Source organism: Zonotrichia leucophrys, chromosome 3 (genome assembly GCF_028769735.1).
Source record: "Zonotrichia leucophrys gambelii isolate GWCS_2022_RI chromosome 3, RI_Zleu_2.0, whole genome shotgun sequence".
In the NCBI taxonomy this organism is placed as follows: Eukaryota; Metazoa; Chordata; class Aves; order Passeriformes; family Passerellidae; genus Zonotrichia; species Zonotrichia leucophrys.
The window spans coordinates 15415709-15426048 of NC_088172.1; the positions used below are offsets into that span (position 1 = coordinate 15415709).

The following is a 10340-nucleotide window of genomic DNA, read 5'->3' on the forward strand; positions in this document are numbered from 1 at the left end:
TGGTTGTGAACATATGAATGCTAAATAAAATTCAAACAAGAATTCAAGGCAACATTTGGCTACCTAAGTAGTTTTATGACAAAATCTTAAGGATTCTGATGGTGTTTGTTCAAAGGAAGCCAAGCCTCAAGAGAAACAGGGGTCCCTTGGAGAACCTGCTGGATCTCTCTATGCGAGGAAGCAGATGGAACTTGCAGCTTGTTCTTTCGCTTTTGTGGGAAGATATTTTTGGTGAAAGAAAAGAATTCTGGTCTCTGTACAATTGCTCACTTAGTTTATTATCTTTAGCACATTATAAATACGCTTCCAAGGTCACTTCCTATGAAGTGCTGAGTATCTTCATGCAATGTTGAGGCAATGTAGAAACATTTCACAGATGAAACAAAAATGTCCCCATTGATAAAGAAAATAAAAAACAAAAAAAATATGACCACTATTGCATGGAGTCCTACCCCAAGTTATTCCAACTCCATGAACATCAGCTGCAGTCAGGCCACTCAAAAAGGGTATCCAGCACTGTTTAGTATTGGTCCAAGGGGGCACTGAGAAGATTATTTAGGATGGGATCCATCTCAATTAGCTTAATTAACAGCCTTAAATTTCAGTATCTAAAGAATCTTTCAGATTTTCCTAAGGACAGTGGAGTGACATGAGCATCTACAAATGATACTTTGTTCCTTTCTAAGTTGAGAGTCTTAAAAGGGGAATAGCAACACCAAAATGATCAAGTAATGCAGTTATCAGAGGTTGTCCCCATGACTCTGCAGCCCCTTAGGTAGGTTTTCAGCTTGTGGAAGCTGAATTACTGGAGTACTGATTTTCAAAAGCAAGCAGATCTCATCACTGTCACACGAAGCAAGCTTTAACCTTTTGGATAAGGAGGATCAGAGGTTTCCTTCATGATTGCAGATGGCCAGCACATCATCCAGCCTCAGCCTGGAGCAGCAGACTGAAGCATTGTCTCAACCCCCACATTGTTTAACATGAGCTTCTCAGGTAAAGCCCCGGAAATATCAGCCACAGGAACAGTTTCCTAGTGGTAAATTAGCTTCCAGGTTGTGTCCTTTAGCCAAGACAATCTATTTTTAAACCCTATACTTTAACTCAGGCAGAAGTTTTGCATAATCTTTATGCAAAAAACTATTAGATGAGATTCCATGGTCTGTGCAATGCAAATTCACAAATGAATCAATCATAACAGCCAAAACTGATCTGAAACACATCAAGGTTGGGTTTTTTTTATTTTCTGAGTATATATTACAAACACATCCAGGAAATATACTTAGTATAGATGAATTCACCAGAAAGCATCATTTTTTTTTTTCTGAGTATGCCTCTGAGAAAAATTGTTTTATTTAAACAAGAGGAAAAGAAATCAGATTACAAGTTATTTTCTTCCTCTTGCAAGCTTAAGCAGGTTTAGCAGGTACAATTTGCTACTGGAATAATAGGAAAGAATAGGAAAATACTTGTTATCTATTATTTGCATTACTGCAGTACATTCAAGCACCTGCCAGTGAGCAACTTCACAGAGATGGAAAGAAACCATATTCCCTGCCCAAAGAGCTAGCCTGCTGTGAAGGACCAGAGGCACAGTCCCATCTAGACTGTGAGCCTGAACTGCTAGGAAAACTATGGTCAGGACAATGAGCAGATCAGTGTAATTGATCTTAATTGTATTATTTAATTCAAAATTACATTGTATCTAAATATTTTATTAAAGGTGGTTATGTTTATGCTGATTTAGTATTTTTTTCTTTATTTTTGATAATATATTCAGTTACGTATCTTTAAAAGCCATCTCCTTTTGGAAACTTTTTATTGATCACTGAATTTTACTGCTGTCCAGTTGGTCAATTCGGGGACAGGGGTGTTTCTTTGACTTTTTCAAAGAATTTTCATAGATTAGGAGAACAAGTCTTTCTCTCGCAAAATGCAAGATATCTTTACCTATCTGTTTTTCTGAGCACTACACTAAAAGACATGTCAGCAACCTCTCAACCAACTAAAATCTCATGCAGTGTAGTGCCACTCAACATTAAAGCAATAACTTCCCAAAGTTCTGGAACTGCTTGTGAGTCCAAGATCTCATTTGTATCACTATTACTCCAGCCACTGCATATTTTCTTTTCGCCATAAGCTTCATGTTGTGCTGCTCCATCAGCTGGACAGCCCTTGCCTGTCACCCCAGCCCCAGACTGTGCTGCACCGTAACACCACTGTCAGACTAGAAAGAGAACAATCCGACAGAAACTGGTGTTTCAATTCATTATTCTCCAGATTCTGGGGCTGATTTTATCAGGACTTCATACTGGATTCATCTCTTCATTTCCCCTACGGCTTTTGGCAGCTCTGCGATTCCTGCTGACTCTACCAAAAAAAGGAACATAGTTTATCAGGAAAGCAGAAGGAGTGTAAGTCTGACATACGGGGAGAAGGAAATCTTGTGTAGGCAGTCAACAGAAGGATAAGGAAAGCCCAAAGGAGTCATCGCCTCAAAACTTTCTGTTTCACATTGCTGAAACTGGTTATTTGTATACACTGGTGAATCTTTTGTGTTAATTAGGTGTTATTTAATGATCTGAATCACTTTCTAGGGACCAGTGGCTAAATACAGTCCACATGGCAGCGCACACCATTCACGACTTCCTCAAATACCCCCACTGTAGGTTAAGGTAAGGGAGTTACTCGGTTGCAAACCAGATTTTGTTACACCTGGGTTGTTCAGCCCTGCCAGGACTGTTCTGGGACAGCCACAGCGACTGAAGCTGCTAAACATTTCACACACAGACAGGTACTTACAGGCTTTTCCTCACCATAATAAAGTTTAAATCTCAGTCTTGAATTGTCGATTTGCAGGTTCATTTCTTTTCTTAAAAATCACTACTATTATATATTTCAGGACCTCTAAAGTTCCCGGTGGGTTTAAGTGTAGTTTTGGTGTTATTTTGGCTTGGGATTTGTTTGTGGATTTTTAGGGGTTTTTTTTGCTTTAGCTTTGGAGCTCACTCGGTGTATTTTGTGGTTGCTGTTGTTCCCTCCTCTCCCGAAACACGATCCCTGGGTAGGCGGGCGCGGGCAGCGGCCGCCAGCAGCCGGCTCGGCACCCCGGCGCCCGAAACCCGCCGGGATTCCCCATCCTGCCGCCGCCCTGAGCGCGCCCATCGTGGAGACCGCGGGGAAGGGCGCCCCGCAGCCGCGGCGGGGCAGGCACAAGCACGGCGCTGCGGGACGGGGAGCGGAGCGCGGGGCTCTCGCTTCCAGAGGCGGGCGGGACCCGCTCCGCGCCCGGCGAGCCGAGCTGAAGCCCCGCACGGCGCGGCTGCACATGGCGCGGCCCCGCTCGGCGGCAAGGTGAGTCTCCGGCAGCAGCACCTGGCCCGGGGGCCGCGGGGCACAGGACGCCGAGCGGAGCCGCCCGGGGCTCCCGGGCCGGGCAGCGGCGGCGGCCGAGCTGGAGCGCGGGGGCGGCGGGCGGGAGCCGGGCGGGGCGCGGGCGGCGGCTCCCCCTGGCCGGGCGGCGCTTGGTTTCTCCTGCCCGCGGAGGCAGGGCCAGGCGCGGCGAGGGTGGGCGCGGAGTTGGCGGCGGGGCTCGGGGCAGACGGCGGCGAGCCGCGGCGGAGTTTGTGCTGTACGCGGGGCGGGAGGTGAGGGACGGGGTCCGGGACTGGGCTCGGCTCCGCTGCGCTCCGCGCTGGGTTTTGGGGGTGGGAGTTTGTAGCGGCCGCGGCGCGGAGCGGAGGGGAAGAGCCCCGGGGCAGGGAGGGCAGGTGAGGAGCGGCGGGACACGGTGGGCGGTGGCGGCTCAGACCCTCCTCTTCCTCTCCGCGCTCCGCCGGTGGAGTCGACGGCCGGGTGGGAAGGTGGCGGCGTGAGCTGGAAGTGGGCGAAAACTTGTTCCTCCTCGTGTTCCCCCGCTCTGCCGCGGGGCCGGAGCCACCCGGGAGAGCCGCGTATTATCGGGGGCGGGGGGCGAGACGCGGGCCGAGGGAGGGCGGGTGGGCGCGGGCAAGAGGAGCCGCGCCGCCCGCCGCTGCCGTCTCCCTTTCCTCCCCTGCCGCAGGTCTCGCTGCGGGAAGCGGAGCGGAGCCAGCCCCCGAGGGGAAACGCCTGCCCCCGAAGAAAGGGCTGCCCGGAGCCGGCCCCCGCCTCGCCGCGCCGCCCGGAGCCGGAGGCGCCCGAAGGGAAAAGTTGCGTGCGGGGCCGGGCCGGGCGCGATGCCGGGGCGCGGCGCGCTCTGCCTGGGGCTGCTGCTGCCCGTCCTGCTGGGCTGCGGATCGGCACAGCCCGGCGGCTGCCCGGCCCTCTGCGAGTGCTCGGAGCCGGCCAGGACGGTGAAGTGCGTGAACAGGAACCTGACGGCGGTGCCCCCCGACCTGCCGCCCTACGTGCGCAGCCTCTTCATCACCGGCAACCCCCTGAGCGACCTGCCGGCCGGCGCCTTCCCCGCCCAGCGCCTGCCCGACCTCGCTTCCCTCAACCTCAGTGGCAACCACCTGCGGACCGTGGAGGCCGGCTCCCTCGCCCTGCCCGCCCTGCGGCAGCTGGACCTCAGCGGCAACGCGCTGGTCTCCTTCAGCCCGCAGGCCTTCGGGGAGGGCGGCAGCCCGCTGGAGGAGCTGCTTCTCCGCGGGGCCCTGCGCGACCACGGCGTGCTGCTCAGCCTGGCCGCCCTGCTGCAATCCGGGGCCCTGCGCAACCTCAGCCGCCTGGAGCTGGCCGACAACGGGCTGCTGCTGCTGCCCGCCGGCATGTTCACCGCCCTGCCGGCCCTGCGGCTGCTGGACCTCAGCAACAACTCCCTGGTGGGCCTGCGAAATGTCTCTTTCCAGGGACTGGGCCATCTGCAGAGCCTCAACCTGAGCGATAACTCCCTGAGCGTTCTGTGGAACAGCACCCTGGCCCAGTTCCGCAGCCTGCCCGCGCTCCGGCACATTGTCCTGCGCCACAACGCCTGGGTCTGTGACTGTGCCATCGAGGACCTGGTGGTCTGGCTTAAAGAGAGCGACCAGGTGGAGGGCAAAGAAGCCCTGACCTGTGCCTCCCCTGACAAGATGTTGGGCAAAGCCCTGCTGAAGATCAATGGCTCGGACCTGAACTGCTCCGTGCCCATAGACCTGCCCTCCCAGCTTCAGACTTCATATGTCTTCCTGGGGATAGTCTTGGCTCTCATTGGGGCCATATTCCTCCTAGTTTTGTACTTGAACCGAAAAGGAATCAAAAAGTGGATGCACAACATCAGAGATGCCTGTAGGGATCACATGGAGGGCTACCACTACAGATACGAGATCAATGCAGACCCCAGGTTAACAAACGTCAGCTCCAACTCGGATGTCTGACAAAATGCCCTGGATGCAGGGCAGTGCAAAGTACCTATGCATGAAAAGTAGACTTATGCTTTACCCTTGTGCTTGCTTCCATCTCCGCTGAAAAGTCTCAGACATGCTTGTAACTTGAGAGGGATATGCCTCCCTGTGATGTCAAGTTAATTTTTGTTTTGAGACACTGAACTGCTGAGCATGGCGTTCAGCTGTGTCTAGGAAACAAGCTGCTACTTATTTTCCTCCTTACCTGTCTGCACTTGTGGGAAATTTTTCAAGTTGTCAAAAGAAAAAAAGGATTCTCTCTGATGATCCAAAGCCACCAGAGTTTATAAAACGTTTACTGATGCAGACGCCATTCAACAAAAGCTGCCTCAACTTTTTGGGAAAAAAAAATGTTATGTTCCTCTGTGCCAGTTTTGATCTTGTATATCTGAATTGAGATGCGATGATTACATTTCGTAGACTATCTTGAGATTTTAAAAACCAAACAAACTCCTTTTAACAGCTCTTCAGAAGGAAATCAAATAGCAAGCATGCACAAATACTGTATAGTTTTACATGTTAGGAAATTTATGATCTCAGTAAGTCTCTTACTATTTTGTAGTTATTTTTGATTGCAGTTTATGTGACTTGAAAGAATTTTTTTATATGAACTGCATCTAAACTCCATCTAAACTCAGTCTGAACTGCTAGATTCAATAAACAGTCTTACAAGAACTGTTGTTTGCTGTTAAATGAGAAAAGTATGGACATCTAAGAATGTGAATACTGCTATAATCTCCGAAGTAATAGCCCTGAAGTAGTAATATGAATAAAAGTTTATACAAATGTGTAGCTTAGAGCCATAAATGTTTGACAACTTTGTGATATATGCTAGGAGAATTACACTGAGCTTAATTACACTGAGAATTAAACGACGGGAGCAGTTTCACTTGGCACAAACCCCTCAGACTGCCCTCTGAAAGCACTTGCATAATGTCAGGACAGATGCTAGGGTCTGCCTTCCTGGGAAGGTACAAGCTAATAGAATTTTCGTAAGGTCTTCTCTACCAAATTAAAAAACAAAAAAACAACAAAATTAAATTGTGGAGTACGTAAGCTAAAGAACATTTTACCTGAATGGAATGGCTTATTATAAAAAACCATACTTGTGTGTCCTGAACTAAATTAAATGCAGCTCAGTCGTGCGGTCAGGAAGCTCTAGGCTTATGCATCACTACAGCAGTTATTAGATTGCTGTTTCCTTTTTAAGGTCTTGGTACTTGTGAGGTTCTGTAGCGATCTACTTCCAGTAACTTGATGGAACTTTACACTTATATTTATGCATTTAACAGGTGCACTTCAGTATGGTATGTTGCTTGCTGCTTGCTTGGGAATGCATTTTCTTGTAAATAGATAAAGCATGCAAAAGAACCCTTCAGAATGCCTAATTTAAGATGCAACTCTGACCACATATAGAAAGGTTAGCAAGAACCTTGCAGTGGCTGCCAATAATTAGTGCACTTTTTCTAATGTATTTATGTTTTTTTAATGAAAAGAAATACACCAGCTGTAAAAGTGTGATGTGACTTGATATATATCAGTTTATCTGTGGAGCTTTTTCCATGGTCACTGTTACTTGAAGCTCTTGAGCATCTCTGAAATTTTATGAATTGCTGGCTAATTCCTTTTGCTTTCGAAAGTGACAGTTTTCTCATAGATGTATACATTTGGTAAGAGCTCAAATACAAAATAGTCTTTAAAGTATCAGAAGAAATATAATCTATTTTGGGCATTGGTATTATTCAAAAGTGTTTCTCATCTTGCGACTTCAGAGAAAGCAAGTAGCACAATTTGCTTTTGATTCATTTTCTACTGCTTTAAATTGGATTTGTTTAACAGCAGTGATTTTTTTATGTACTTATGTGCATTTACCCTTAAAAGTAAAAAAGAATGGATATTAAGTACAACTATCATTTTGTAAATCAGTATATTTTGCAATTAATGTAGAATAAGTGATAGCATATTTTCCTGCTGTAATTTGAATGTATGAGCAATATCTCGATAATGGCATATCAATTAAATTTGTCAATTCTTACAAAGCAGGCTGCCCGTCTCAATATTAGCTGCCCATATTTTAAGGATAGCGTGAAAACCCCCGTGTGAAGAACTGTTACTGTTGCCACTATGCAAACCCTTCATACTTGGTGTCCATCAGATAGGTTATGTAAGAATTTACAGTAGCTGCGCAGTGTGCTTCGTTGTATCCGTTATCCTGGAGATTATCAACTTACACTTACCTGTACAGTGCCAAAAGGAGTAGAGCATCATCCTTGCTTAAGATGCTCCTGTAATACAATGGAGAAAATATGTGCAAACCAAGCCATTTCTCGGGCAATTTCCTGAGTTTTGTTAACAGATACTTTAACTACAGTAAAAGCAATTATCCGTGATGTGTTAATGTGGTTTGTGGAGCTGTGTAAGGACAGGCAACGACTTTCATTGCAGTCTCTCACCAATGGAGCAAGTATTTGTATAGTGAGCAAGTGTAACTGTTGTTACTGTTACTGCACATATTATTCTAAAGATTATTATTACTATTATTTTTGTATCTTAGTCAATGTAATAGAAATTTATTAGAGATCTGGTGACAGCTGCTTAAAAACAATTTTTGTTATTTGCTTACATGGTATTTATTAGGATGTAACATTTAGCATGTGTCAGTGTTGTGTTGGATGATGTTCCCCTACAGTGTTTGACCAACAGTGAATGCTTTGGTGTTTTGTACAATGCATTATTTGATCTTAAATTCCCTTCCATAAACAGTGCTTGAAATTTGTTTTGCTTTTCTTTTACAAAATAATTAACAGTGGTACTCAGATGACACATAAAAGTAGCTCCCACACTACTTCAGAACGTGGTTAAAAACAAAACACCTAAAAAATAATTAGTTTCAACTTTCTTCTGAAGCACATTTTATAATCCTACTCTGCTTTGACACCTGGGATTCCAATTGACTACTTCCAATTGACTATTTCCAGAGCAGCTTATTCATTCATTCTTTGATAAAACACATGTAGTTCTAAATACCTCTAAAATGTGTTTTGTATACATAAATCCCCTAAGTTCTGTGTAACATAGTTGTCGCTGAAAAACATCCAGACTATAATGTATTGGGTAAATCTTCATAAATGGCTGCACAGCTAAGAAGCAGAAAGGATAATTATTCCAAGGTTTAGCTGCTTTGTTAAAGCTAGTTTTAGTTGTAGCAATCTCATAATTTTCTTAGAAAAATAGCACAAAGGAATTAACATAATTTTAATATATTTTATTAAAACACTTTGGATAAGTGATGTGGCCAGGTAAACAAATTCTCCCAAACCACCTCTCACCAAGGTAGCTTTAAATTAGATAATTTTTATTTTACTAGATAATACTTATTTTGCCAAGCCATAATATTGCCAGTAATTCTGACATCCAGAAAGTAGTTTGAAGTTTTGCAACAACTGCTTCAAATCTTTTCAGTCTGGGTAATTTACTTTTTCAGCACTGGTGACAGTCCCCAGTGACATGGCAGCAAGCAGAGCAGTCTGTTCAGACCCGCATTCTGTTGTTGACTGAGATGTCACTGAAAACAGGCATGGCAAATTATTCAAAATATGACTGTACTAGGATCTCAACTCTCATTATTCTTCTAGCATTTTCCCTGTGGTATACTCCAGTCTTTCTGCATCTGCATAATTTCTTTTTTGCCTCATTCTCTCAAGAAATCCATTAAAAAGAGTATCATGAATCTGCACAGGTAGAGAAATCAGTCTGACTGCACCAATATATTGAGGTTTAGCATCTTTATTTTTCTTTAAGCCTTAATGTGGAAAAGAGCCTTTGTCAAAGTGGACAGAATGAAAATTTGATATGCTCTTTCTCTTTAGCAGCTGAATTTTCAAGAAGAACCATTCATTCTCAGCATATGATGAAGGAAAATAGCATTTGGTAAGAAAAATGTTTTGGTTTCAAGCTTCCAAAATGACATTTATATTCCATAAGAGAAAGTGTAAGGGAGAAGCTTGTGAAGGAAACAGAGATATCTCTTTGTAATGGGTCAGCATTGGAAGTCACAATGCTATGAATAGGAACAATTCCTGATTGAATCTGTCCATTACTTTCTGGTCATTTTTGTAGGTTCAGCTCAAATTTCTTCCTGTTGCTATAAATAGAAACATTTTGTTAATAAGTGCTGTCCCATCTTACAATATTTGCAGTGAAGGTGTTTTCACTGTGAGTTTCTTGTGGAATATAATAGAAGATTGAATTTAATTCAGTGCCTGCTGATTTAATAATGACCAGATCAAGCTCATAACTTAATAATCCTCTTTTTTTTTTTTTTTGCAAATATGCTGCTTACAAGGGGAAAAGACCTTGGCTTGAAATCAAACAATAAAAGCCCAATTTAAAAAAAAAAAAAAACAAAAACAGGGGAGATAGATAGAAAGCAGAACATTTGGAGAGTGCAGCACTCATTAGGTACTTCACTCAGAAAAGAGGCAAACCACGTGGGAGCTGAGGGTCCTTTGGTGATACAGAAGTAAGTGTACTCTGTTAGCTTCCCAAGTCAATACAGCAGTAGCAGAAAAGTGATGCTTTATACCAACACAATAAACCTAACAGCACTTCTCTCCCACACTGAAAAAACCCCACCAAGCCTTTAGAAGGAAGAATACAGGTTTGCAGTATAAGTATGTCCTTAAAAAGGACTTTCACTTTCTCAACTGTGTTACAATTTATGTGTTGTCACATCCTTGGAAAACCTTGCTATGCCAGAAGTCATCTGTTGCGTAGGCAAAGCTTGAAATCAGTCTTTGCATTCCCAATGTTAGCCTAAATAGAAAAAGCAAACTATTAAGGAAATTAAACCAGTACTTTAGACAGCATATCTGTGGTATAGTTAATAATTTAATATTTGCAATTACTTACATTTTTCAAAGTATTCACAAGATAGCTTTTCCTATCTGATGGTAGACGAGCAGAAAAACAGAT

General features: G+C 44.5%; 1 protein-coding gene across 1 annotated transcript; it reads left to right on the forward strand.

The window, feature by feature from the left end:
* The first annotated feature begins 2622 nt into the window (after nucleotides 1–2622).
* On the forward strand, nucleotides 2623–9785 carry TPBG (trophoblast glycoprotein). The gene is made up of 3 exons (XM_064706973.1): nucleotides 2623–2665; nucleotides 3069–3354; nucleotides 4064–9785. The coding sequence occupies exons 1-3, from the start codon at nucleotides 2623–2625 to the stop codon at nucleotides 5337–5339; spliced, it is 1605 nt and encodes a 534-aa protein (XP_064563043.1). The 3' UTR covers nucleotides 5340–9785.
* Nucleotides 9786–10340: the final 555 nt, after the last annotated feature.

Excerpts from the sequence above, each read along its gene's own strand:
- TPBG (XM_064706973.1), top strand. The coding sequence starts at position 2,623 with ATGGCAGCGCACACCATTCACGACTTCCTCAAATACCCCCACT. Across the intron at positions 2,666-3,068 it reads CTTCCTCAAATACCCCCACT|GCGGGCGCGGGCAGCGGCCG; the intron begins GTAGGTTAAGGT and ends ATCCCTGGGTAG. Across the intron at positions 3,355-4,063 it reads CGGCCCCGCTCGGCGGCAAG|GTCTCGCTGCGGGAAGCGGA; the intron begins GTGAGTCTCCGG and ends CCCCTGCCGCAG.